At 53.4% G+C, this 27787-nt stretch overlaps 3 protein-coding genes across 3 annotated transcripts; all 3 read left to right on the forward strand.

The window, feature by feature from the left end:
• Nucleotides 1–638: 638 nt before the first annotated feature.
• On the forward strand, nt 639–4835 carry NPFFR1 (neuropeptide FF receptor 1). Its single transcript, XM_071563841.1, is given in 5 exon segments — nt 639–655; nt 657–856; nt 2505–2804; nt 3608–3707; nt 4037–4835. Coding segments are annotated over 5 exon segments (1416 nt in total).
• Nucleotides 4836–6584: 1749 nt separating this feature from the next.
• Nucleotides 6585–20306, forward strand: PPA1 (inorganic pyrophosphatase 1). Its single transcript, XM_071563927.1, has 11 exons — nt 6585–6694; nt 6850–6914; nt 10741–10794; nt 11224–11343; nt 14391–14477; nt 14756–14882; nt 16397–16524; nt 17946–18031; nt 18258–18327; nt 19401–19440; nt 19987–20306. The coding sequence occupies exons 1-11, from the start codon at nt 6631–6633 to the stop codon at nt 20016–20018; spliced, it is 873 nt and encodes a 290-aa protein (XP_071420028.1). The 5' UTR covers nt 6585–6630; the 3' UTR covers nt 20019–20306.
• Nucleotides 20307–21791: 1485 nt separating this feature from the next.
• SAR1A (secretion associated Ras related GTPase 1A) lies at nt 21792–27693 on the forward strand. The gene is made up of 7 exons (XM_071563987.1): nt 21792–21901; nt 22194–22268; nt 23688–23807; nt 24281–24346; nt 24713–24816; nt 25344–25475; nt 26629–27693. The coding sequence occupies exons 2-7, from the start codon at nt 22211–22213 to the stop codon at nt 26743–26745; spliced, it is 597 nt and encodes a 198-aa protein (XP_071420088.1). The 5' UTR covers nt 21792–21901; nt 22194–22210; the 3' UTR covers nt 26746–27693.
• Nucleotides 27694–27787: the final 94 nt, after the last annotated feature.

Raw genomic sequence — 27787 nt, forward strand, 5'->3', positions numbered from 1 at the left:
GAAGAAATGTCCTGGAGAGACCGGCTCCTTGGTGGCAGGGAAGCCACTGCCAAGCACCCCCGTGTCCCATCGCAGCTGCCTGCAAAAGAAAAAACAAACTCCTGGGAGAAACCGCAGGTGTTATCTCAAAATGGCTTGTTTAAACATCTCCCCTGTTTGCTCCTTTGGGGTTTTTTAAGGGACAAACACTCCGCAATGAAGTGTGTGCTGGTTGGGGACAAGCAGGAATTGTTAAGCCTGTAAATATTTGACTTTTAGACTTGCCAAACTTTGGTAAAAGACCATGGTAAGAGGCGGGTTGTTGATGTTGGGAACGACTGTGCGGCTTGGAGCCAGGAACAGCATCCCTAAAGATCGTGTTCCCTTTCCTTACTGCATGGGGTGATGGATGGGGTTCCTCCCCACTCGTGTTGTGGTTCCTGGCATGTTTTCCGCCCCCCAGCATGGACAGGAGCGCTGCTGGGACACCGGCCATCAGCTGCCAGCATCAGTGTGGGGACCTCGGAGGCAGCGAGGGGGACACAGACGCCGACCCTCCCCAGGGAGCAAACCTGCTCCGTGTCTCTCCTGGCCCCGCGGGCTGCCCGCAGCCGCGCTGCCTCACCCGTGGGGGGCTGCGTGCGGGTCCCCCGGTATCCATGGCGATGGGAGGCTGTCCCCCGCCGCCCCCTCCCCTTCTCCGCCGCAGCCGGCGAGCAGCCGCAACCGGCGCGGCAGCACCGCGGGAGCGGCACCGGGGCTCGGAAGCGGCCGCGGGGAACCGGGGGTGCCACCGGGGCAAAACTGCCCCCCAGTCCCCCCGGCAGCCCCCACCTGCCAGCGATGCAGCCCCCGGAGCCGGGGCGGGCGGACGGAGGTGAGTACCAAGAGCTGATTTATTTTATTTTATCGCCCTATAAAGCTGTCCACGCCGTCCCCAGCCCGCTATTCCATCAGCTCAGTCTTTCGCTGCGGTGGTTCCTCATAGCCAGGCAGGGAGGCAGGCGGTCTCTTGTTCCCTGTCCGGTCCCTCCATCCCCTTGTTACCGCGTCCGAGGTGTCAATACCGAATGAAGGATGCCTGCATTCATCCATCCATCCATCCATCCATCCATCCATCCATCCATCCATCCACTCATCCAACACCAGCCGGGATGGTCAGCCCTTCCTTATTTTTCTTTCCCCACCTTCCACCTCACTCTTAAAACATCTCTAAATCCACAGGACACCCACCTACCACTAATACTGCACTGCAGCCCGAAAAGATTAAGTGCAGCAAAGTTTTAAGCTTAATGTCGCACGTTTTGGGCAATCTCGTTACAGTCTTTGCTATCATTCCTGCTGATAAAGCTGGTTCATGTGGGTGCATCCGACGCAGACTGCCCGGAGAATTCTGCCCCCCAATCCCGCTGCTTTCTTGCCTTTCCAAGAGGCTCCTTTCCCTGTGTCGGCTGCAACCCCCCCGCGCTCCCCGCCCCAGCATCTTTCTGAAGCCCCGCTGGAAACGCGTTGCCCAAATCCTGCATCCCGAACAGGGGTACAGCGTCTGGAGGGGGCCTTCCTGCTGCAGGAGCCTTGGAAAAGCAGCTGGGAAAAGCATCTTGGCTGGCGAGCTGAGCACCGGCACCGGCACAGGGATGCGGAGATGCTCCAGCTGCCCATCACGCACAGCGGCTTTCTCAGAGCCGGGCTGACCTGCACGTGGTTAGGCTGAGCCTGAAAGCTAAAATATGCCTTTTCTTGCCTTAAAATTGCAGGCTGGGTTTTCCCGGAGTCAGTCCCGTCACCACTGCAGGCAGCTCCTGCTCCCGGCATCCTCCCGCGTTCCTGCCTGAGTAAGGCTGGGGAAACCCGAGGGTGGGAGCTGCCCAGACCTGCTCCTCGTTAAATCCCCAGCGACAAAATTCCACCCCCTTCCCCATCAGAAGCTCCCAGATAACGATCAGAATTGTAATCATTGCTTTACATGTAAGGGGAGGGCAGGGTCTCCTCTGCCCCAGACCCTTTCCCACAGGTACTGCAGGTTTGCCAAGGAGAATAAGATTTTAGGGACTCTCAAGCTGTAAACCTTGGAAGCACAAGGATAAGCAAAAGCAGCCACCGGGGGCAGGGATGCTCCCAGGCCAGTCGTGTTGGCACCACATGGAACAGCCCCTGCTGTAGAGCCAGAGCACTGAAGTGTCAGGACATGGATTTGGCTTCCTTGCATCACCCCTAAAAAAAGCCCGTGAGATCAGGATGTCCTCTGGGCTGCTCTAATTTCTCATAAACATAATTACATAAATAAGGATGATATAAAAAATTATGATATAAAATAATAATTCAGCCAAGGTGTTGCAGTACCTTGAGCTGCATAACCTGAGGAGGAGGATACTTGTTGGGGCACTGAGATGATCCCAGCAGGACACATCCCAGCCAGGCTAAGCCCTGGAATAAATATGCAAACCCACCTCTGAAGGCATTAATGAAGGAAATAATTTCTTTGTCTTCTCTGAGTTTTCATTTTCCTGCCTTCCCTTCCCCAGGCCCTTCCAGCGGCACCTGGTGGCCCAACTCCACCACAAGTTATAGTCACCTCCTGAGGGAGAACTACACCTTCCTGGCATATTACCAGCATTCCTCCCCCGTGGCCCTCATGTTCATCCTGGCCTACACCTTCATCTTCCTCATGTGTGTGGTTGGCAACATCCTGGTGTGCTTCGTCGTGGTGAAGAACCGCCAGATGCGGACGGTCACCAACATGTTCCTCCTCAACCTGGCCATCAGCGACCTGCTGGTGGGCATCTTCTGCATGCCCACCACCCTGGTGGACAACCTCATCACAGGTGAGCAGGGCAGTGGAGGGGAGAGACAGCAGACAGGGAGGGAAATTGGTGGGGGAACACCACCCACCTCCCGCCCCCACGCATGAGGCCAAGCCCTGGGTGGTTTTTTGGTGAGGATGATGAGGGCAGTTGGTGGCTGCTCCACCACATCTGAGGAAAGGTATGATTTCATTTAGAGCTACTATTTTAGAGGGGAAACATCTTTTTTTTACCTTTTTTCTCAGTTTTGGTCACTTTTGGCAAAATAACTATGACCTTAATGCTGCATTTCAATATTTTTTTAAAGTTCAGCCTTTCTTCATCAAGCAACCCTGAAAAAAGCCCTCTTCTTCCTGCATCCATCGTTTCCCATGATGGCTCAGCTCTGCCCATTGACCTTTCCAAAGATAAGAGGTGACCTTTGGCAAAGTTCAGCCACAGCAGCAGCTAGGCCACAGGGCAGGGTTTGTATTTATTGATTATGGGGCAGGACATATTTATTGCCTTGGCACTGGGGTCAAGAAACAAGATGAAAGTCCTTCCGATTGAGGATCCTAAGGTCAGTCCCCACGAAAACAGCTCAAGGATAAGAGAAATGACAGCCACCATGTTCCTTGAGTCTCTAAGAGTGCACTATGCGTCCTTTTTTACCAAATCTGGGGTTTTTCTCCAGACATCTGTGCTGTTAAAGGCCATCTCTGTATGATCCCCCCACTTTGGGAACAGGATTTAGCATCCCACAGGAATAACACAGTGGATGGGGACATCTAAAGGGAGCTGGCATAGACAAACTCACCTACAGCCTCCACGGTGTCCCCTCACAGGTTGGCCCTTCGACAACACCATGTGCAAAATGAGTGGCCTGGTGCAGGGCATGTCTGTCTCTGCCTCCGTTTTCACGCTGGTGGCCATTGCCGTGGAGAGGTACGTTGGCACGGGAATGTGGGGACCAAGCCACATCCAGCAGGTTCAGGTTTCCTGTGTGGTTCCCATCACAGGAAAGCTCCTGGGGGTGTCAGGAGTACTTCCCAGCCCTCCAGAAGGACCACAAACCATCCATGGGGCATTCTAGCAAGTTGTCCTTGCCCACCTTGAAAATAACAAAGCTGGAGACACCTCAACCTACCTGTGCCATCAAAAGCCTTATGTAAAGAGCAACCCACCACACCCTCCTTTCCTACCCCAGGATCGCCCTCCTTCCCCAGGGATGTCCCAGCAGGTGCCCAAAGCCACGCCTGTCTGCCCTCCCCCAGGTTTCGCTGCATTGTCCACCCGTTCCGGCAGAAGCTGACGCTGAGGAAAGCCCTGCTGACCATCGCCATCATCTGGGTGCTGGCCCTGCTCATCATGTGCCCTGCTGCCATCACCCTGACTGTCACCAGGGAGGAGCACCACTTCATGGTGGACACCTACAACAACTCCTACCCTCTCTACTCCTGTTGGGAGGCCTGGCCCGAGACAGGAATGAGGAGAATCTACACCACCGTCCTCTTCTCCCACATCTACGTGGCCCCCCTCGCCCTCATCGTCGTCATGTACGCCCGCATCGCCTTCAAGCTCTTCAAGTCGGTGGCGCCTGCCCATGGCCAAGAGGAGCCGGAGGGGAGGAGGATCTCCCGGAGGAAGGCCAAGGTCATCAACATGCTCATCATCGTCGCCCTCTTCTTCACCATCTCCTGGCTGCCCCTCTGGACGCTGATGCTGCTGACGGACTACGGGCAGCTGAGCGAGGGGCAGCTCCGCCTGCTCACTGTCTACGTCTACCCCTTCGCGCACTGGCTGGCCTTCTTCAACAGTAGCGCCAACCCCATCATCTACGGCTACTTCAACGAGAACTTCCGACGGGGCTTCCAGGAGGTCTTCAGGGCCCCCCTCTGCTCGCCACACTGCCGGCACCGTGGGCCCTACACCCCCCGGGGCCACGGCCGTGGGACCCTCCTCGGCACCCGCAACCGCATCTTCACCCAGGCACCAACCAGTGACTCGCCCGCCGTGTCCGAGTCGGGGCCGCTGGCGCCGCGCCGGGCCGGGGCCCCTGCCTGGGACGGCTGAGCAGCCTCCAGACCAAGGGCTGGTGGGATGGGGAGCGGGGGTTTGGCACATCATGGGTCACTGAAATAAAGGCACATCCCACTGATGCCATGTCCCTGCCTTGGTGCCTCCTCTTCCCCCCACAGCACCATCCAGAGGGCCCCCAGCTGGCCCCATGGGCCCCTGTGCTCTGTCAGCATCGCCTTTACCAGCCCCAGTCCAGGCACGGGGACAGGGAGCAGGGTGGGAGAACGGGCTCTCTGATGCCATGGTTGGAGAGCCATGCAGGCCTTTGCTAGACCACACTGTGCTGGACCAAGCCATGCCGTGCTGGACCATGCTATCCTATTCTATTGTGGCCATGCTGGACCATGCCATCCCATGCTATCATGGCCCTGCTGCATCACACTGTTGTGGCCATGTTGGGCTGGCTGGACCAAGCCATGCTGTGCTGGACCATGCCACACTGTGCTGGACCATGCCATGCCATGCTGGACCAAACCATGCTGTGCTGGACCATGCCATGCCATGCTGGACCAAGCCATGCTGTGCTGGAACAAATCATGCTGTGCTGGAGACCAAGCCATGCTGTACTGGACCATGCCATGCTATGCTGGACCAAGCCATGCTGTGCTGGACCATGCCATGCTATGCTGGACCATGCCATGCCATGCTGGACAAAGCCATACCGTGCTGGACCATGCCATGCCTTAGTATCATGGCCATGCCAGACCATGCCCCACCATACTCCTGTGGCCGTGCTGGGGAGGATCAAACCATGCCATACTGGACCATGCCACCCCATCTTACTCTGGCCATGCCAGGCTGGACCATGCCATCCTGTACTGTTGTGGCCAAGCCATGACAGCCCATGTCACCCCATGCTGTCATGGCCATGGCAGGCAGGACCCAGCCATGACAGCCCATGTCACCCCATGCTGTCATGGCCATGCCGTGCTAGACCATGCCAGCCCATACTGCTGTGACCATGCTAGACCAAGCCATGCTGTTTCAGCTGTGTCAGTTCATGCCACCTCATGCTGTTATGGCCATGCTGTACTGGACCATGTCACTTCATGCCAGCCAGGACTGTGCCAGCCCATACTGCTGTGGCCATGCCTGCTGGACCGTACCACCCCATGCTGCTATGGCCATGTGGGAAAGACCATGCTGGTCCATCCCAGCCCCTGCTGCCATGGCCATGTGGGCAGAACCATGCTGGTCCATCCCAGGCAATGCTGCTGTGGCCATGCAGTGCCAAACTGTGCCACCCCATTCTGTGATGGCCATGCTGGTCCATGCCCCGCCACGGCGTCATGGACATCCCCATCCCATCTCAGCCCAGCCCAGCCCACCCCCTCCCATCCCATCCCCACACCCCATCCCATCCCCACACCCCATCCCACCCCACCCCATCCCATCCCACCCCACCCTATCCCATCCCATCCCATCCCCTCCCATCTCATCCCATCCCATCCCATCCCACCCCATCCCATCCCATCCCATCCCACCCCATCCCATCTCAGCCCAGCCCAGCCCACCCCCTCCCATCCCATCCCCACACCCCATCCCACCCCACCCCATCCCATCCCACCCCACCCTATCCCATCCCATCCCATCTCATCCCATCCCATCCCATCCCATTCCATCCCCATCCCATTCCATTCCCATTCCATTCCCACCCCATTCCCATCCCATCCCATTCCCGTTCCCTCCCTCCTCCCGCCGCGTGGCGCGGGCGGGTCGGTGCGCCTGCGCAGTGCGGGTCCGGGCGGGGGTGTGCGCGGCCCGGCGCAGGCGCGGCGCGGCGGGAGCGATGTCGGCGTTCAGCGTGGAGGAGCGCGGCGCTCCCCACTCCGCCGAGTACCGGCTCTTCTTCAGTGAGTGCCGCTCCTCCATCCCCGCACACCCCTCCGGCCCCGCACACCGCCCCCGTGCCCCTCCCCGCCCGCCCGCAGCGCTCCGCTGCCCGCCCGCGTGGGCGCTGCCCGCGTGTCCCGCAGCATCCCCATCCCTTTCTCCCTTTGCCTTGCAGAGGATGCCGCCGGGCGCTACATCTCCCCCTTCCACGATATCCCCATCCACGCGGACGCCGGGAAGGTAAGAGGGGGCTCTGGAACAGCCAGGGAGGAGTTCTGAGACACCCCCAGGGATCAGGGCATCCTGAAACATCCAGGGAACAGGAGATCCTGAAACACCCGGGGAATCCTGAGACACCCAGGTATTAGGGCATCTTGAGACACCCAGGGATCAGGGCATCCTGAAACACCCAGAGGGTCCTGAAATGTCCAGGGAGTCCTGAAATGCTCAGGGATCAAAGGATCCTGAAACACCCAGGGGGTCCTGAGACACCCAGATGGTCCTGGAATGTCCAGGGAGTCCTGAAATGCCCAGGGGATCAAGGGATCCTGAAACACCCAGGGAGTCCTGAGACACCCAGGGATTAGGGCATCCTAAAACACCTTGGGAATGGGAGATACTGAAACACCCAGAGGATCCTGAAACAGCCAGAGGGTCCTGAAATGTCCAGGGAAGTCCTGAAATGCCCTGGGGGATCAAGGGATCCTGAAACAGCCAGGGAACAGGGGATCCTGAAACATCCAGGGATCAGGGGTTCCTGAAGCACACAGGGGGTCCTGATACACCCAGGGAATGGGAGACCCTGAAACACCCAGGGAACAGGGGATCCCAAGACACCCAGGGGGGTTGGGAACACCCAGGAACAGCAGATCCTGCAGCCTGGAGCACCCGGGGGAGGCTCCCAGCTCCCCACACTGTAGGAGTACCTAAGGGAGGAATAGTTTTCTTGCTGTCCTGGCCTTGGGTGGAGCAACCCAGGAGAAGAGAATGGATGATCTCATTCTCATTTTTGCACTTGAGTGATTGGCTTGAGCTTTCCCACAAAGGCATTTTGGGTTAAAAAGAAGCAGTTTTCCATTCAGCTGTAATATCTACATGAACTTCTTGGGTGCTGCATATTTCAGGCTTGGTGTTTGCCTGCAGTGCAGCCACTTCATCCCTGCAGTATAATCCAACACTGAACAGAGGGTGAGGAGGTTAAATTCCTGCTGTAGCATCTCCTGGGACCTCTTGCCTCTCAGAACCTGCCCCATGCAGTGCTGCAGGGCTTTCACATCCTTCCAGCAGCCAGCTGTGAGTCACATTAGGCTGTTCTGAACCCAAAAAGCCCCAGCTCCAGGAAACCAAAATGGCTGTGATTCATTTTTCATTGAATTTTTTTTTTTTGCAGTGGTACCTTGGACTCTGTGTCTGTGTTCTGTGCTGTTATAGCTAATTTCTTTTTTTAATATGGACTGAAAAGCTGTGCAGCTTGAGAAATGCAGTGGATGAACTACTGTTCATTAGACAGAGATGGAATTCAGAGGTGTAGAGTGGTTCTGAGAAAGAAAAAGTATTCAGAGTTGAGAGACAAACCTCTAAAGAGGCAGCTGATTGATCTACTGAGGTGCAAGTGATGGAGCCACCTGAGGGGCAGGTGTTGTCAGAATGCACTCTGGGAACTCTGAGGTGGCCTTTGCCTGCTCAGAAGGGAAATGATGGGTCGTAGTCATCGAGGACAGTGGGGAAGCAGTTCCTGTGGGGAAGCAGTTTCCAGGGCAGGTGTCTGGAAGGTAAGTCAGACAAGGGAAATCCAGATAATCCTGCGCTTTGCAGACGCTCGGAGAACAGAGGAGGAAGGAGCAGGGGAGAGAGCACAAGGGTGGGGAGGATTTCCGTGGACTGGTAATGCTTAACAGGGGAAACTGGGCTCCTGGTGTTCCCTCAGGCACACAGCACTGCTGCCAGCACCTCTGTGCCAAGTCATTCAGAGAAAAGAGTCCCAGCTGCTGAAGGTCACAGTCCCCGAAGTTACACAATGGTGCTGATCACATCAGGCCTCCCTCTGTGCCTGGAGTGCCTCTGCACTGAGGTTTCACTCACTGCTTAGCAGGTGGGTTGCCAGCTCTGCTGTGGAGCCCAGCTCAGAGCAAAAGGTTGTCTCACCCTGTCTGGGATCCTTGATCTTTATCCTTAGACTCCTAAGACGCTGAGAGGATTGCAGGGTGTTTTTTCCAGTCTAGGGCAGGGCTGTGCTGTGCTGACCTTATCTGTACCTGCATGCCATGGCATTGTGAGGGAACAAACCTTGGGCTGCTCACTGGCTGTGTCAGGCCAAGGCAGGTCTGCCAGCTGGGCCATGGGGAAACTTCAGGCCTCACAAAGATGCAGCCTCAAGTCATCTTTCCATGTGTTAGTGCCCTGCCCAGCCTGACCCAACTGCCTCATTCCATTCCTCAAGTTAGGAATAAAGATAGTGTGTACCTTTTGACATGTAGAATGCAAATGAGCAGTGACCCCTGCAATTCAGGGGGTGTAATAAACCTCTGCTGGGGAAGGGCATGAGCAGAGTCAGTGATGCAGCAGTGCTTGTTGCACAATATCAATCTAATTATGGCGCAATGCAGGTTCAAGGGACTTTGCCGTGCTAATATGGCTTAAGGTGGGGATTAGAAACCTTGTCCAGGGTAGGGAGCAAGGTTTGACTTTTTGTTAAAAAGCCATAATCTCCTCAAACAGCAGATGTTAAGGGTCAAGTGTGGAAAAGCTTTTCTGGCAGAGGAGGGTGACACTGAGCTCTCACAAGGCCTCTCAGCCCAATGGAATCAACAGGAGATGTTTTCAAGCACCACCTGTAAACCAGATACTGCATCATGTGGTGCTGCCTTTCTCCCCCACACCTTTATCATAGAATCACAGAATCAATTGGGTTGGAAAAGACCTCCAAGATCATCGAGTCCAACCCTTGGTCCAACCTTTACCAGATCATGGCACTCAGTGCCACGGCCAAGCTCAGTTGAAAAACCTCCAGGGATGGGGAATCCACCCCCTCTCTGGGCAGCCCATTCCAATGCCTGAGCACTCTCTCTGCAAAGAATTTCTTTCTGATCTCCAATTTCCCCTGGCAGAGCTTGAGCCCATCGTGCCCCCTTGTCCTATTGCTGAGTGCCTGGGAGAAGAGACCAACCCCCACCTGGCCAGAACTTCCCTTCAGGCAGTTCCAGACAGTGCTGAGGTCACCTCTGAGCCTCCTCTTCTCCAGGCTAAACACCCCCAGCTCCCTCAGCCTCTCTCCACAGCACTTGTGCTCCAGTCCCTTCTCCAGCCTCGTTGCTCTTCTCTGGCCCCGCTCCAGCCCCTCAATCTCTTTCCTCAACTGAGGGGCCCAGAACTGAACACAACACTCAAGGTGTGGCCTCCCCAAGGCAGAGTCCAGGGGAAGGGTCACTGCCCTGGGCCTGCTGGCCACGCTAGTTTGGATCCAGGCCAGGATCCCATTGGCCTTATCTTCACACCATGCCACTAACAAGGTTTTTATAGGAGTGTCAGCTTGGAGAGAAGGCATCCTTCCCTACATCATGGCAGACTAGAATATTGGGAGTGATGTCCTTGGCCATTCAGGACAGTACATACCCACACTATTAAGCAGATGGCTTGCTCCTGTTAGTCTTGTCTTTTCTAGATGGCCAGAGTGGCTCTTGCTGGAGCATTAAACACTCTGTATTTAATAAATATGCCTCAGACCTAATTTTTATGTCCAGGTTAGTTTGTGTGCAGCTGTCTTTGATTCATTTAACCTGCTGTTCTGTAACCGAGGAATGTTATGGGGATGTTTGTAGGTGGGAAGTGATGGAGAATGTTTGGGGCACCTCAGTCTGGCCTTTGCTGAGGTCTGTTCTGGGATTCTGCTGTGAGTGATGACATGTGACTGGGCTATGGGACTTTTATCAGCTGTATCAAAACTGGCACAGGAAAAAAAAAAGAACAACAGAAAAAAACTTGCAGTTTCATGTGATGTGGCTGGTGTGTGTTTCCTGGTTTCAAGTGTGGTCTCCCTTCCCACTCATTGATGTTTTGCTTTCTTCAGGATGTGTTCAACATGGTCGTGGAAGTACCTCGATGGACAAATGCTAAAATGGAGGTAACTACACTACAGTTCCTGGCAAAAGGGCTTCAGCTGACTAGTCTTAGTCTTTGGCTTTGCTGTTTCCTCCTCAATTCCAGCTCTGCAATCAGAGTGGTTTCTAACTTCTCCTGCCACTACTTGCTCAATGCTAGAGGTCTGGTGTGGAGGCTGAGATTGCAGAAGTTGGACTGGGTATTCTTCCATGGCTTCTGATTAAAGCAGCATTTTATGGCTCTTAACCCTGTGTGATTCTGATGCTTGGAAGTCTGCTGAAAACTGTATCCCAGGAGATGGCAATACAACAGGAAAATGGAGCTGTCCAGTATCTGCTGTTGGCTCCAGGGTCAGCTCCCGGTCTCTTGGCCAGCCACTCCCATTTAAAAAAATCACTTGTTTTTTTCATAGAGAGCAAAACAGAGGGGATTTATGCAACTTTTCTTTCAGATTGCAACAAAGGAACCCTTAAACCCAATTAAGCAAGACGTAAAAAAAGGAAAACTCCGCTACGTCGCCAACGTGTTCCCCCACAAGGGCTACATCTGGAATTACGGCGCGATCCCACAGGTACTGTCAGCCCTCCTGGTGGCTCATCCATTCTGGTGGGGAGGAGGGAGGATGCCTGTGAGTGCCACTGTATTTATGAGCAAAAAGGTCAGCAGAGAGTCCAAGGTGAAACTTGACATTTCATAGAATCATAGAATCAGTTGGGTTGGAAGAGACCTCTGAGGTCATCAAGTCCAACCCTTGGTCCAACTCCAGTCCCTTTACCAGATCATGGCACTCAGTGCCACATCCAGTCTCACCTTAAAAATCTCCAGGATCAGAGAATCCACCACCTCCCTGGGCAGGCCATTCCAATGCCTGACCACTCTCTCTGGAAAGAACTTCTTCCTGATATCCAACCTAAACTTGCCCTGGCAGAGCTTGAGCCCGTGCCCTCTTGTCCTAATGTTGGTTGCCTGGGAGAAGAGACCAACCCCCACCTGGCCAGAACTTCCCTTCAGGCAGTTCCAGACTGTGCTGAGGTCACCTCTGAGCCTCCTCTTCTCCAGGCTAAACACCCCCAGCTCCCTCAGCCTCTCCCCACAGCACTTGTGCTCCAGTCCCTTCTCCAGCCTCGTTGCTCTTCTCTGGCCCCGCTCCAGCCCCTCAATCTCTTTCCTCAGCTGAGGGGCCCAGAACTGAACACAACACTCAAGGTGTGGCCTCCCCAAGGCAGAGTCCAGGGGAAGGGTCACTGCCCTGGGCCTGCTGGCCACGCTAGTTTGGATCCAGGCCAGGATCCCCTTGGCCTTCTTGGCCACCTGGGCACACTGTTGGCTCCTGTTGAGCTTCCTGTCCCTCAGTCCCCCCAGGTCCCTCTGCCTGGCTGCTCTCCAGCCACTCTGTGCCCAGCCTGGAGCGCTGCAGGGGGTTGGGGTGGCCAAAGGGCAGGACCTGCACTTGGCCTTATTGAACTTCATCCCACTGGAATCAGCCCATCCCTCACGTCTATCCAGATCCCTCTGCAGAGCCCTCCTTATGCTGTGGGAGACAGCTTCAAAGGCTTTGCTGAGGTCCAGAAAACCACATTTGCAGCTGAATATATAATCCTGCTACTAATGGACAGAACCTGTCAGGAACACAGGGGTATTTTTAAGAAGAAATCGCAAGAATTGGACTTCTAGCTGATGTTATAACCAAGCTATCAGAGAGTGAGGCACCTGCTGTGCTGCTCCTCTCCTTGGCTGGACAGTAGCTGGCAATCCTTGGATGAAGGAAGCTGTCCCTGTGCATCTGGCACTGCAAAACCCTCAGCTCCTGTCTGACAAAGCATAAAGAGCTGAAATTTTACCCTAATGGTACAGGACTGAGGCTGAATCTTAAAGGAAGATTCTCCTTGCCAACATCCACCACTGCACAGATGTGGTTTCTCTGAAACTGCTGGCAGGGTGGAACCAAAGGATAGGGACATCTGGGTACATGCTCTTAGCTGGCTGGGGACTGCCAGATAAAGAGGGGCTTGGAGCAAGGCTGTTTGCCTCTGATGTTCTCCAAGGTCAGGGTTTCCTTCAGAGAAATAAACTGCCAGTGACAGATCACAGGGAAACACCCTGAATTGGGTAATTCTAGTCTTGACAACACCACATGTCGAGTGTTTTCCTTACGTGACTTTCCACAGGGTCTCAGACTTGAATTGTTTTCTGCTCAGATGGATTCTGGAGCCTGTTTCTTTGTGCAGAGTTGTGTCTTTTGAAGCCTTCACTCTGTCATCTGTTAGTGGATCAAAGTTGTTCATGCATCCTACCTGAAGGGAAGTTCTGGCCAGGTGGGGGTTGGTCTCTTCTCACAGGCACTCAGCAATAGGACAAGGGGGCACGATGGGCTCAAGCTCTGCCAGGGGAAATTGAAGTTGGAGAGCAGAAAAAAATTCTTTGCAGAGAGAGTGCTCAGGTATTGGAATGGGCTGCCCAGAGAGGGGGTGGATTCCCCATCCCTGGAGGTTTTTAAACTGAGCTTGGCCGTGGCACTGAGTGCCATGATCTGGTAAAGGGAGTGGAGTTGGACCAAGGGTTGGACTTGATGATCTCGGAGGTCTTTTCCAACCCAATTGATTCTGTGATTCTGTGATTCTATGGATGTGGCACTGAGTGAGAATCCACCACATCTTGATCCAAACCCACTGTGATCACCAGCCCATGGCACTCACTCAGTGCCATGGGCTGGTGATCACAGTGGGATTGGATCAAGAGTTGGACTTGATGATCTCGGAGGTCTTTTCCAACCCAATCCATTCTATGATTTCTGTGATTGCAAATGTAGCAGTGCTTGTAGAGGAGTGTGATAGCGATTGTGAACAGTCCTTCAGCACCACCCAGGTGTCAGCACACCTTCCTGAACACTCTGGATCCATCACAAGGGCTTGACTATACTAGTCTTGTCCTGGCATGCAGAGTTCTAGGAAGAACATTCCTTCTTTTTATACCTCAGCCACGTTAGAGGTTGATATTCCTTATTATGCAAGTGGGCATGGAGTCATTTTGCTCCTGCTCAGAAGTGTGTTTTAAACAGCTCATATTTTTGGAGTCAATTCCTTCTGTAGTCCTGTCCTTGAATTTACACTCACCACTCTGGGTGAGATGCACTGGCGTAGCACAGGGTGTGGTGCTCTGCATTCTTATCATTTTAATTGTTTGATTGAAGGGAAACAATACACCCTGTCTGTCTTCCATCTCTGCTGCACTGCTATCTGGAGTTCAGGAAACTTCTGTTAAGAAATGAATAGGGAGAGGAACAGGCAGGCAGCCAAATCAACGAGTGTTCTTTATAGATGTGAACTTCACCTTTACGCAGCCGTGGAATGAAGGAGGAAGTCTGGAAAGTTGTTGAAAAAGGTTTGTCGGTAGGAGGGAGCAGCTGACCCTTGGCAAGATAAGGCCTTTTAACTTGAATTCAGACTCTGCAGGCACATGTGAAACAGTAGCCCAACCCCCAGCCCTGAAAGCAAGTGTCAAGTGGGCCATCAGCTGTATCTTCCAGGCAACTGCATGCCTGAAGCAAACCTCCTCTTTGTTTAGAGTTTTGATTCTTATGTATGGTTGATTTTGGTGTTGGGTTTTGATTTTTTTCAGACTTGGGAAGACCCAGGTCACAAGGATGAAAACACTGGCTGCTGTGGAGATAACGATCCGATCGATGTGTGCGAAATTGGCAGCAAGGTAACGCATTGGAAAGGGTAACTGTCTTCTGAAACGTGTAATTAATGTCTGCAAAGTCAATTATCCAGAGACATTATTCATTTCCTACCTCCTCCAGCTTAAGGATGTGATGTTTCCCTCCACTGCCTCTGAAGATTGTTGTTGAGATGAGCCAAGGCTTATGAGCTGCTGATAAGGGAGAGCTCATTTCGTGGTACCCGAGTGCTTGCTGAGCTCCTGCTCCTGCTGTGCATTCCTTGCATGCAGCAGCACAGACACCGAGGTCTTTGTCCTTGCAGGTCTGCTCCAGGGGAGAAGTCATCCAAGTGAAGGTGCTGGGCACGCTGGCACTGATTGATGAGGGAGAGACAGACTGGAAGATAATTGCTATCAACATAGAAGACCCAGAAGCAGACAGCTACAATGGTGAGTTACAGGAGGGAGGAGCAGGATTAGTGCTTCCCTTTCTCCCAGGACAGCCTGTGGGAGACTTCCACCTCAGGGCAGGGGCTTGCTCCTTCTGTGTGTGAGAAACAAAGTCTCACCTCGTAGGTTTCCAATTAAACTTTATTATATGATAAAAGCAATTTCAGCATGCTGAGTGTGATGGACGCCAGCACTGCTCACCACTGCACCCCCAACACAGTGTAACTCTAACATTTATTTAGTCTCCACATAGATATTCATTCAACTTACCCATAAACATTCTAAGTACATTGTTAAGCAGCTTATCATATACCACTATAGCTAAGTCACTCTTATAACCCCAGTGATAACCCCACTGTAAATTCTGTTCCCCTTAGATGTGGAAAGGTTTTAACTCTTTAACCTTCCTGGTACAACTCATGTGGTCCTTGACAAAGTTATAGGACATAAAGTGATTTAACACTATCCTGTTTATCTCTCCATGTGGGTGTAAATTTGAATTTTTGTTTAATTGGCTGGCCATGTGTTTCTTCTCATGTCACTACAGAAGCCCAAATAACCCATTTGTTTTCCTGACACAAATGACACTCATACTTATCTCATGTGCCATGGTATTAATCAGGTGTGGTGCTGGAAGGACAGCAGAACACAATCAATCCTACAGCAAAACATTTCACTGCTGTTTGTCACACCTTGTCAGCCCCCAGCACAGCCTGGCATTTTGAAGCAAAATATCTTTGGCTTAGCCTGCCCCTCTTGCCAAGGCCAAACTGCCTTCCCCCCTCCTTCCCACAGTCTTCCCAGCAAAGGAAAAAAACTGAAAAGAAAGCAAGGACTCAAAAGAAACTGAATCAAAATCAGAATATACATATATTTTCTAACATCTACAACTACATATGCAACTTGTACACACTATTAGGGCCCCCCCCAGGGAAAAGGGGAAAAGGTAATGGGAGAAAGGAAGGAGGGACAAAAAAAAACAAACCACAAAACAGACAAATACAATCAAAAACTTCAAAGAAGAAAGGAGGGAAACTGGCAAAGATACAATTTCACCAACTCCAAGAGGAAAACCAACTGAACAAAAGGACCAAACGTCTGGGTTCCTTCTGCTCCCCCAAGCCTCGCTGGAAGAAGGAAGGGAAAAAAACTAACTTCTTATCTCCTTTTTAGTCCAATCCTCCCTTGCTACACGTGTGGAATACTTATGTAATGCCCACTTCCCTAGTTACAGCTGGTTACTAAGGAAGCCTGGATCAAACCCATCACACAGAGGGGCTGTCCAGTCTCTGATCAAAGCTAAATGTGTCCACGCTCCTGGGCACAATCAGGATATACAGTGAGGATGAAACACTAACTTGCCTGTGCAGATACTCACTGTGTCTTTAGGGGAACCTGTCTGAAATGCTGCTAAGGCTGCCTGAGGTGGGGCTGAAAGGGGGACAGCTCAGAACAACTGGGTAGGGCTGAGTATATTCTGTCACTGTGCCCAACAAACCTCTTTACCCCCCTAGATATCAACGATGTCAGAAGGATGAAGCCTGGATACTTAGAAGCTACTGTGGACTGGTTCAGAAGATACAAAGTACCTGATGGAAAGCCAGAAAACCAGTTTGCTTTTAATGGGGAATTTAAAGACAAGGTAGGATCTCCTTTCTCCTTGCTGTCCAAAACCTGAGCTCAGGGGGTGTGGGAACAGGAGTAGTTGCTGAGAGAATGGATTTTTATGGAGTTGCTGATAGCTGACTTCTGGCATCCTGCTGTTTTTCCAGCCTACCACTCTGCTTCTTCCAGCTTGCAGGAATACTAGGAGAAAAGGCATGGGGTTATCACCCTGGTGCTGTTGGGTATTATTGGCTTTTCTTCTGGGTGTCATTCATGTGGGCTCACCTCGGGTCTGGGAGTCTCCCTGTCAGACCTAGGGTGGAAAACACCAGGTTTATTTCCTTTACATCACCCTTTGCTTCCCTTGCTCGTTGGCTTTGTCCCACTGCAACCTGGTGCAAGTTAAACTTAACTCAGGAGTTAAAACACTTCTTCCTTCAGGCATGAAGTGTTCCCTCACACCCCTTGAGTAAGGCTTTGCCTTGGCAGCACTCCTGCCTGGGGTGGATCAGATCATTTACTGCTGCTGAGTGGGTGAACTGGAGCTTCTCTGCCCTCCCTCCCGCCTGTCCTGGTGTGCCTTGAGGGGGTTAGTGAGGTGACTTAACTCAGAGTGCTCCAGACTTGGTGCAGAGGAGGGGAATTCCTCCAAAACCCTGTCTGGGAAAGAAAATGGAAGTCACAAAGGGTTTGTCCCTCTTGGCTGTAGCACAGCACTAGGTTGGTTGGGCTGGGACATCTCACTGCCCCTCAGGATGGGTGAAAGCAGGATCAAGGCAACCGGAAAATCGGGATAAAGAACCTCACACGTGTTCTGCAGTGTTTTATTTGGCTCTGTGTGCTATCAGACCAGGGTATTTATTGCTGTTGTTCACACTAACAAAGAACTGTGTGTGCTTCCTTGTCTGGCTGACAGGTTAATGCTCCAGTGTATGCTACTCATTTTTAAGGAAAAAAGCTGATATGCTTGGAAACAAATTCACTTTTAAATAGTTGCAAAGCTTGATTAGCTGCGTGTCTCTTCCTGTTGGTCTGAATTATTTGCCTGGAGTGGAAGAGGGCTTGTGGATAGGTCTGGATTAGTAACTGCTGGAGACAAACCGAGTGGGAGGAGCAGTGGGGTGGAGGTGCTTTTGTAATGGAGCACTGGCCCGAGACTGCAATATCTGTGTTCAGTTTCTCTTGGCCTCCAGCTCACTTGGTGACCTTGGTGTATCCTCCCATCTCGAAAGCAAAACAATTCTCTTTGTAAAATCCTGGTTGTTTCAGCTGTTGTGCACTGGGAGGTTGCTGCTGTTCCTGACCAGACCAGTAACAGCAGAGGTTTCTTTCAGTCCCTTCCACAGTCAGAACTATCTAAAATCAGCCTTTAAACACTGTTCAATGTAACTGTTAGTCTGGAGAAGATGGTGTTGTGCTGCCACGTAACGTGATGTTTGTTCTCATCTCCACCCTCAGGATTTTGCTGTGAATGTCATCAAGAGCACTCATGAACACTGGAAAGCTTTAATGGCAAAGAAAACTGACGGGGGGGAGATCAACTGGTAGGTTGATGCTTGTGGTACTGGGCACCTTCCTTTTGCCTAAGCAAATAACCCTGGAATTTCCTTTCCTGAGTGGTGCCACGCTCTCTGTTAGCTGCTGGCTGTTTCCCCAGGCCTTCCCTCTCAGCTTGGCAGCTCTAACAATGATCATTAATATTCCATCATTTACTGCTCCTGGGGGAGAGACTGGGCTTGCATGTTCTCACAAGCCTCTTACCTCTTCTAGCACAAACCTGACGGTGTCTGACAGCCCTTTCTGCTGCAGCCAAGACTGTGCAAAAGCTACTGTGGATACAGTAAGTACAACTTTGAGTGTCCAAACCCCAGGAAAAATGTTATAATTTATGTGGTACCGTGATCTGTCCTCTCTATGTTAGTTTCATGCTCAGAATTTTTTGTATGACTGAACACAGCACCTGTTTCTGGTCAAGCAGGATGGTGGAGCAAGCCAGACGTTCCTCCAGAGGCTTCTCCTTGCCCTCAGACATCCAGGAGATGGAATCCCAAACAGAGTTTGTGTGAAGGGCTAAACTTCTGAACCACAGCTTGGCTGTCAGCTGTTCAGAGAGTAGTTAAATATTTAGCCTTCCAAGAGCTTCACAGAACAGGCCTCCCTTTGAGAAAAGAGAGTCTAATTCCCCAGAGCCTTGCATGCAGGGACTTTGCATCCTTTGGAATGAAAAGCTTGATGTTCCCAGTGTAGTAGTCCTATCCAGCCTCAGGAATTAATCACATCTCCCTAAGCTTGTGGAGTGCTGTTGGCAACACAGAAGGGGCTAGTGATGGGACAGGAAAATCAAGATGCAAATCTTGCCTTGGTGATGTGGAAACATTACTGGAAACATGAGTCTCTCTGTAGCCTTGGAGAGACTTTTAAAACCATCACCTTTGGTTTTAAAGTGCTGGTATCCTCTGGTGGCATCCTAATTAATTTAAGTGTTTCTGAAAGTACAGCCCTTGTGGAGGGTGTGTCACCAGGCAGGGATCCTTCTTGGGTTTGGTTATTAAATACCAGTGAAAGCTTTTCAGAGGAGTTTTCCAAGGGTGCTTTGTGCTTCTATTCCTCCATCACACTGTAGGTTTATAAAAAGCAGCTGCCTGCACCTGTGTAGATGCTGGAGTGGTAACTGCTGGTGGTGAGAAGCAGATGGCACTGCAGCCTGTGCTTGGACAGAGCACCTTTGGCACGTGGGGCATCTCTGGAATGAGGAGGCTGTGGGGATGGCAGGATGCTGCTCAGCTATTCCCCCACAGCTGAGCAGCTGCCACAGGAAAGGCTTGTGCAGCCCTAAGTGATGTGTGGAGAGCTTTGGGTGCAAGGACAGCCTCAGTCAGCAGCTGCTCTCTGATAACACCCTTCTTGTTTCAGGCACCGCCGTGTAAAGCTGCCAACCCGATCCCACCCGAAGGTGAGTCTCAAACCCACCTCAAAATCCCAGTACAGAGCAGGGGCTTCCTCAGGGGAATTACCAATAGGACAAGGAGGGTCTTAAGTGAAATCTGGATGTTGCTGTAGCCAGGACAAGGCCCAAGGGCCAAGCTAAGAATGGTGTTGAGAGCCCACAGCTGTGTGGCAGAAAGAGGAGCCAGACTGTCACTTCCAATCCCTTCAAGGGGAATAAACCTGTGGAGAAATGGATGTCTTGGGACTTGGAGGTAAAATGACTCTGCCTCCCTGAGCTGGCTGAGCCAGTGGGAAGCTGAGCTGGCTCTGGCTGGCTGTCCTTGCCTGAACCGAGTCATGGATGCTCCTAATGAGCAAGAGTGACTCCTTTGGGAAAACATCTCCACGTAAACAGGGCCGTGCAGGAACGTGTTTGCTGTGCTGTGGAGCTGTTGACAGGGGCAGGAGGAAGCCCCTGAGCTGGAGGTGACACACACAGTGCCATATGACTCCTTAATAACTGGGTGGCTCACAGAGGACTAACCCCCTCGTTTTTTTCTGCCCCACACAGTCGACAAATGGTTCTACTACGAGAAAAACTAAGTCCTGAGGATGGTGGTGAGATAGCCATGTCCTTCCCACGCAGGAGTAGACCAGAAAAATAGCTTCAGTGTCACCAAGAAGACCTTGCCTGTAACTTTGCTGATTAGAATTACATACCTAGCAGTGACGTGTCTGCTGCGCTGAGGTCTGGTGGAGGCTCCAAGTCATAATTTATACAATCAACACACCCTGCCCGTGCATGGTCGTGCAGTGTGCTCTAAATCGTGACAGAAGATCGCTCACCTGGTACGTGTGTGGATGCTAGAAATAAAAACTACTGAAACTCGGTGCTGTGGGGCTCCCTCTCCTTCCCCTCCCTGGAGCCGAGGGGTCACAAAATCACTGAGGATGGAAATGCTCAGAGATCATCGAGTCAGCCTTTGGCTGGTCCCCAGCTGGTCACCCAGCCCAGGGCACTGAGTGCCACGTCCTCCCGTTCCATGGACACCTCCAGGGTGAGGGACTCCAAACCCACCTCCAGGGTGAGGGACTCCAAACCCACCCACCTCCAGGGTGAGGGACTCCAAACCCACCCACCTCCAGGGTGAGGGGGACTCCAAACCCACCCACCTCCAGGGTGAGGGGGAATCCAAACCCACCCACCTCCAGGGTGAGGGGGAATCCAAACCCACCCACCTCCAGGGTGAGGGGGAATCCAAACCCACCCACCTCCAGGGTGAGGGGGACTCCAAACCCACCCACCTCCAGGGTGAGGGGGACTCCAAACCCACCCACCTCCAGGGTGAGGGGGACTCCAAACCAAACCCACCTCCAGGGTGAGGGGGACTCCAAACCCACCCACCTCCAGGGTGAGGGGGACTCCAAGCCCACCCACCTCCAGGGTGGGGGGGACTCCAAACCCACCTGCAGGGTGAGGGGGACTCCAAGCCCACCCACCTCCAGGGTGGGGGGGACTCCAAACCCACCTGCAGGGTGAGGGGGACTCCAAGCCCACCTCCAGGGTGAGGACTCCAAACCCACCTCCAGGGTGAGGGACTCCAAACCCACCTCCAGGGTGAGGGACTCCAAACCCACCTCCAGGGTGGGGGACTCCAAACCAAACCCCCCAAGCAGCCCCTTCCAATGTCTAATCACCTTTCATGTGAAAAACTTCCCGATGTCCAGCCTGAACTTGCCCTGGCCCAGTGTGAGACCGTGTGCTCCCAACCCTGAGCTCTGGGGTTTGTGAGGGGGGGAAGGAAGGGGAGATTTATGGGGTATCGCAGAGTCGTGTCCCTCCAACAGGGCGCGGGAGGGTCTCGAACCCGCGGCCTCGGGTGCTTGGGCAGCTCTTGGACGCGGTTCCCGGGGCAGGTCTCCAACCCGTGGCCCCGGTACCTCACGGGGGTCCGAAAGCCGCGGCTGGGCTCTGCCGGGTCTCGAACCCACGGCCCCGGTGCCTCAGGCAGATCTCGAACCCGCGGATACCTCGGCCGGGTCTCGAACCGGGTACCTCAGGGGGGTCTCGAACCCGCGGTCCCGGACCTCGGGCGGATCTCCAACCCACGGGTGTCTCGGACGGGTCCCGAACCTGCGGGTACCTCAGGCGGGTCCAGAATCCGCGGGTACCTCGGGCGGGTCACGAACCCGCGGCCGCGGTACCTCAGGCGGACGGTCCCGGTCCCTCAGGCGGGTCCCGAACCCGCGGATGTCTCGGACGGGTCTCGAACCCGCGGCCCCGGTACCTCAGGCGGGCGGTCCCGGTGTCCGGGGCGGGTCTCGAACCCGCGGCCCCGGTCTCTCAGGCCGCCGCCGCCGCCGCCGCCGCGCAGAGCCAGCGGGGCCGGAAGCGGGCGGGGCGCGCGCTGACGCGTTTCCGGCGGGGCGCTGGCGGCGGCCGCGGTCGGGGCTCGGTGGCGGCGGCGGCCCGGGGAGAGCGGCGGGTGAGCGGCGGGAGGGCCGGCGGGGCCAGCGGGGCACGGAGAGGGGGTCCGGCGGGGCGGCGGGGGCCGGGCAGCGCTGGGCGAGGGGCGGCGGCGGCGCGGGGGGTGACACGCAGGCAGGGCGGGGGCGGGGCGGGGGCCAGGCCGCACCGCCCGCCCTTGAGGCCGGTCCCACTCGGCCCTGGCCCCGACCCCACACCCGCTGTGTCCCCCGGCCTCCTCCCCATCGCCGACCCCGACCCCCGGACCCCTTTGTAACCCCGGTATTTTGGGGTTTCCCCCCTTCCCGCAGGCGATTCATCTCCAGCGATGTCTTTCATCTTCGAATGGCTCTACAACGGCTTCAGCAGCGTCCTGCAGTTCCTCGGTAATGCCGCGGGCCCCGGGTGGGATCGGCTTCTCCCGGTGCCCACGTCCCCTGGAACCTGGGGGTGGAGGGGGTGGGAGGCGGCTCCGGCCGGTGTGGAGCGTGGCGAGGGAGCTGCACATCGACAAAGGGGGTTTTACACTAAAGAGGAGAAACTTTGGGAATATTTGGAGGCGTTCAGCTCCCACCCTGTGTGTCTCTTGCCCTTTAGAGGGGTGAGAGCAGCTGGGCTGGTGCTAAGGGGTAAGGGAGGGAACTCCATCCTCCTCCTCCTCCTCCTGCCAGAGCTGTGGGTTCCAGTGGAATTCCTGGCAGGAGGATGGCGTGCCCGCTGTCCTGAGTACCTCTGGAATGGAGGGTGAGAGGCACGGGGTGAGAAAAAGTCCTTCTGGAACCCTGAGGGAGTTTTCCTGTGTGCCTGGAAGTGGCAGAAATCAGTTTATCCAGAGAAAACGACGTGCTGTTCCCTGCTTTGCACCTTTTCCTCGACAGCTCACTGATATCTTAGGAGTCTGTCCAATTTCCATGCCCAAATACCCTTTTGAGGCAGCAGATAACCCATAATATTTGACTACACACTCTTCTGCTGGGAGGTACCAGGGAAAGGAATGGAATACTCACGGAAATACGAGCTTAGGGAATGTCCCTGCTGTAAAGGTGCTTTGCCATGAAGAAGGCCTGTTAAAGCTGTGTGTGTTTTCCCTGCTGCCATGAATCCCTGCTGTATCCCTGCCCTGTATCCCTGCCCTGTATCCCTGCCCTGTATCCCTGCCCTGTATCCCTGCCCTGTGTCCCTGCCCTGTATCCCTGCCCTGTATCCCTGCCCTGTATGCCTGCTCTGTATCCCTGCCCTCTATCCCTGCCCTCTATCCCTGCCCTGTATCCTTGCCCTGTATCCCTGCTGTATCCCTGCCCTGTATCCCTGCCCTGTATCCCTGCCCTGTATCCCTGCCCTGTGTCCCTGCCCTGTGTCCCTGCCCTGTGTCCCTGCTCTATCCCTGCCCTCTATCCCTGCTGTATCCCTGTCCTCTATCCCTGCTGTGTCCCTGCCCTGTGTCCCTGCCCTGTGTCCCTGCCCTGTGTCCCTGCCCTGTGTCCCTGCCCTGTATCCCTGCCCTGTATCCTTGCCCTGTCTCCCTGCTGTATCCCTGCCCTGTATCCCTTCCCTCTATCCCTGCCCTGTATCCCTGCCCTGTATCCTTGCCCTGTCTCCCTGCTCTATCCCTGCCCTCTATCCCTGCCATGTATCCCTGCCCTGTATCCCTGCCCTGTATCCCTGCCATGAATCCCTGGAAGTGTGCACAGGTGGCAGCAGAGCTCTGGGAAAAACTTCCCTGAAAACAGCGGTGGAGTCGCAGCGTTCCGGCTCTGGATGAGCCCGCTGGAGTTTTCCTCTTGCTTTGTTCCTCTTCCCCACAGGTTTGTACAAGAAGTCTGGAAAACTGGTATTCCTGGGCTTGGATAACGCAGGGAAAACCACTCTGCTGCACATGCTCAAAGATGACAGGCTGGGTCAGCACGTCCCCACACTACATCCCAGTAAGTCTCCCTGGGAAAAGCCTCCTGGCAGGGCTTTTCCTCTGGAATTTTGGGGAAAAGGTGTTGGAAGACACCTTGGTGGGGTAGCTCTGCCTGGGGGGTTTGAGGGGCTTAAAGCTCAGCTGAGGTTGCAGCTGCCTGAGCTGAGGGAGATTTGTGTTTTCCTCTCAAATATAAAACACCCAGGAACTGGTGTGGTTCAATTAACCCAAAGTTTTCTCATAGGAAACGAGAATTTTCCTAATGAAAAGTATCCTAATGAGGGATAATAATTGCAGATGGAAATGCTCCAGTAGGAGTCAGGAAAAATTATTTTCTCCCGCTCATGATTTTGTGAAACAGCCCCATTTCAGTCACTGAATTCTGCAGGAAATTCAGGGGATTCCTTATTGTGGTGCCAGCACAAATCCCCAAGAAATTCTGTCTGTGACAACCTCCTTCTTTTCCTGAATCCCTGTGTTTTCCCTTCTCAGCATCAGAGGAGCTGACAATTGCTGGAATGACCTTCACGACTTTTGATCTGGGTGGACATGAACAAGGTAAGGAAAAATTACCCAAAATTGGTACTGAGAGGTGTCAGCAGGTACTCATTGCCTGGTTTATTTATGGAACAACACATGGAAATGACCTCCTGGCTGCAGGATTGTTGGGAAGAAAACACTGCCAGTCCATGCTCTGCTGCCTGAAGTATTTTCAGCCATGGAAGACTCCAATATAATTTACTTTGAATTGCTGAATTCTTAATTTGAGGGTTTCTAGAAAATTCAAACAGAGTTTTTTTCCCTTTTTTTAATGACAGAAATATTGGAAGGAAGGACAGCCTGTCTAAAAAGGCAGCTGAGGTTGGGTGTAGTTTTCCCTGTGCAGAGTTTTCATGGCTCTGTGTTTGTCCCTGTGTGTTCCAGCTCGCCGGGTCTGGAAGAACTACCTGCCTGCCATCAATGGGATCGTCTTCCTGGTGGACTGTGCGGATCACTCACGGCTTATGGAATCCAAAGTTGAGCTTAATGTAAACATATTCCCTTTTTTTCCCTTTCCCAAGAACTAAATTATAAGCAATAGTCTTTTTTGGGGGGTTGTAACTTGTGCAAAGTGTGTTTTGAGGGTCTCATGCTTTGGATTTGCACTTCCAGTGGTAAACATGGATGACCTTGCTCTGGGTGGACCACAGGCTCTTGAGTTCAGGGAAGGTTCAGACAGAACACCAGGAGGAATTTCTTCCTGGAAAGGATGGTCAGGCATTGGAAGGGGCTGCCCAGGGAGGTGGCGGAGTCCCCATCCCTGGAGGTGTCCAAGGAACAGCTGGATGTGGCATTCAGTGCTCTGGAATAGGTGACAGGATGGGGATCAGGCACAGGGTGGGCTTGATGGTCTTGGAGGTCCTTTGCAACCTTAGTGATTCTGTGAGTCTTCACAGGAGGATGGAAGCACCAAAGCAACTGCCCTTGTTGGTCACAGAGCTTAAACAAACCCATTTTCTTCCAACAACAACTCTTTTACTGCCTGTGCTTTCCTCTTGCTGCCTCTTGCCCACAGGCGCTGATGACAGACGAGACAATATCCAATGTGCCAATCCTTATCCTGGGAAACAAAATCGACAGACCAGAGGCCATCAGTGAGGAGAAACTGCGGGAGATCTTCGGGCTCTATGGACAGACCACGGGAAAGGTAGGGAGGCATTCAGAGCCTGGATGGTCCCCGGGCAGGGCAGGGCTTGCCTGTTCTTGCAGAGTGAGGCTCCATCCACAGACTAACTCAGCTCCATCCACAGGCTAACTCAGCTCCATCCACAGGGTAACTCAGCTCCATCCACAGACTAACTCAGCTCCATCCACAGACTAACTCAGCTCCATCCACAGGGTAACTCAGCTCCATCCACAGGGTAACTCAGCTCCATCCACAGGGTAACTCAGCTCCATCCACAGGGTAACTCAGCTCCATCCACAGGGTAACTCAGCTCCATCCACAGACTAACTCAGCTCCATCCACAGGCAAACTCAGCTCCATCCACAGGGTAACTCAGCTCCATCCACAGGGTAACTCAGCTCCATCCACAGGCAAACTCAGCTCCATCCACAGGCAAACTCAGCTCCATCCACAGGCAAACTCAGCTCCATCCACAGGCAAACTCAGCTCCATCCACAGGGTAACTCAGCTCCATCCACAGGCTAACTCAGCTCCATCCACAGGCAAACTCAGCTCCATCCACAGGGTAACTCAGCTCCATCCACAGGCAAACTCAGCTCCATCCACAAACTAAATCAGCTCTCACAGGGAGTTAGTCCAGAGGCTTGGCCAAGGTGAATCAGTAACAATGATGATGGTTCCTTCCAGTACCTGAAGGGGGCCTACAAGAAACATGGAGAGAGACTGTTTCCAAGTGCCTGGAGTGACAGGACAAGGGGGAATGGCCTCACACTGCCAGTGGGCAGGGTCAGATGGGATATTGGGAAGGAATTCTTCCCTGTGAGGGTGGACAGGCCCTGACACAGGTTGGGCAGAGCAGCTGTGGCTGCCCCATCCCTGGGAATGTCCAAGGCCAGGTTGGACAGAGCTTGGAGCAACCCAGGTTAGTGAAAGGTGTCCCTGTTCAGGGCAGGGGGTTGGAACTGGATGACCTTTAAGGTCCCTTCCCAACTGTTCCGTGATTGGATGATGACAACACCCTCAGGCAAGTTGTGAACCTGCCAGAACTGTACAAAACACAGGGCCTCTAGAGGGGTTTCCTGGTCCAGGGGTTTCCCTGGACGGTCGTGGCTCACTGGACACTTCCCTGAGGGCTCCAGGGGTGTGGCTCTGACTCCCGTTTGGCTTTCCCCAGGGAAATGTGCCCCTGAAGGACCTGAACGCGCGGCCCATGGAGGTGTTCATGTGCAGTGTGCTCAAGAGGCAAGGCTACGGCGAGGGCTTCCGCTGGCTATCGCAGTACATTGACTGACACAAACAGTTCTGCTCCTCTGGACTGATCCTCTTCACAGCTTCCTATGGACTTTTCTATTAGAACACGGAAGGCTTTCCAACCGCATTGACCAAGAGACTCCTGGTTTTCCGGCTGCCCTTATGGCACAGTGGTGACACCGCTCTTTTCCACGCGGCGGGGAGGCGGCGCCGCTCCGCAGGATTGGCCCTGTCGGCTCAGTGGCTGCTCCAGGCTGGGAAGTCAAAACTCTGCACGCTGCACTGTAACAGCTGAAAAAGAGAGCACGTCTCACCACTGTGGTTTAATTGACTTCAAAAACAAAAAGGAAAAAGCAATTATATTTTTTAAAGAAAGTGTTAATGTAAACGGCGTCCCTCCTAACTTTTTAGTTTAACGTTCATCTTGTTTAGTCCAGAGTCTGGTTTAGGGTTTTTTAAAAATATATTTAACAATATTTAGGTATTATTTCACAAATTACTGAACCAAGGTATCACAATATTAGAACTCCTCAATAAACTTAGCATTTGGGCTTAACTGAGCTGTAGGGTGGCTGTGCTGTGTCACGCTGACCGACGACGACGAGGTGCCGTTGGGACTGAGGTGTGCAATCCCAGCTTCTGTAGTTTACAGGGATTTTCCTTTTTTCCTAGTTGGAGAGGAGCACCTGGTGCAGGTCTGGGGGGTGGTGCCCGGTGCTCGCTGACAGTGGGAAGGGCTGCCTGGTTCCCCCTCAGGCCAGAGCCCCCATCGAGGGCGCCGGGTCCTCTGGCTGTGCCCTCACAGTGAGAACCACGAAGCTGTTTTGGTGGTTGTAGCATGGAAGTGTTTGACATTTGCATATCATGAGGTTATTAATGTAGACTAAACCAGTTTCTTTTATACTCCTGATGGACTTTTTTTGTCTGAAGTTTCATTACTGTCTGGCACTCATTTTCAGTTCAATAAAGACTTGTCTTTCTCCTCTGAGGGGGCACCGGCCTCAGTCTGGCCTGGAGTGGGCTGGGCTGTGCTGTGACTGATGGGACAGAAGCCACTGACTTCTAGAAGGGTTTGGACAACA

This window comes from Pithys albifrons, chromosome 9, assembly GCF_047495875.1.
Source record: "Pithys albifrons albifrons isolate INPA30051 chromosome 9, PitAlb_v1, whole genome shotgun sequence".
NCBI classification, from domain to species: Eukaryota; Metazoa; Chordata; class Aves; order Passeriformes; family Thamnophilidae; genus Pithys; species Pithys albifrons.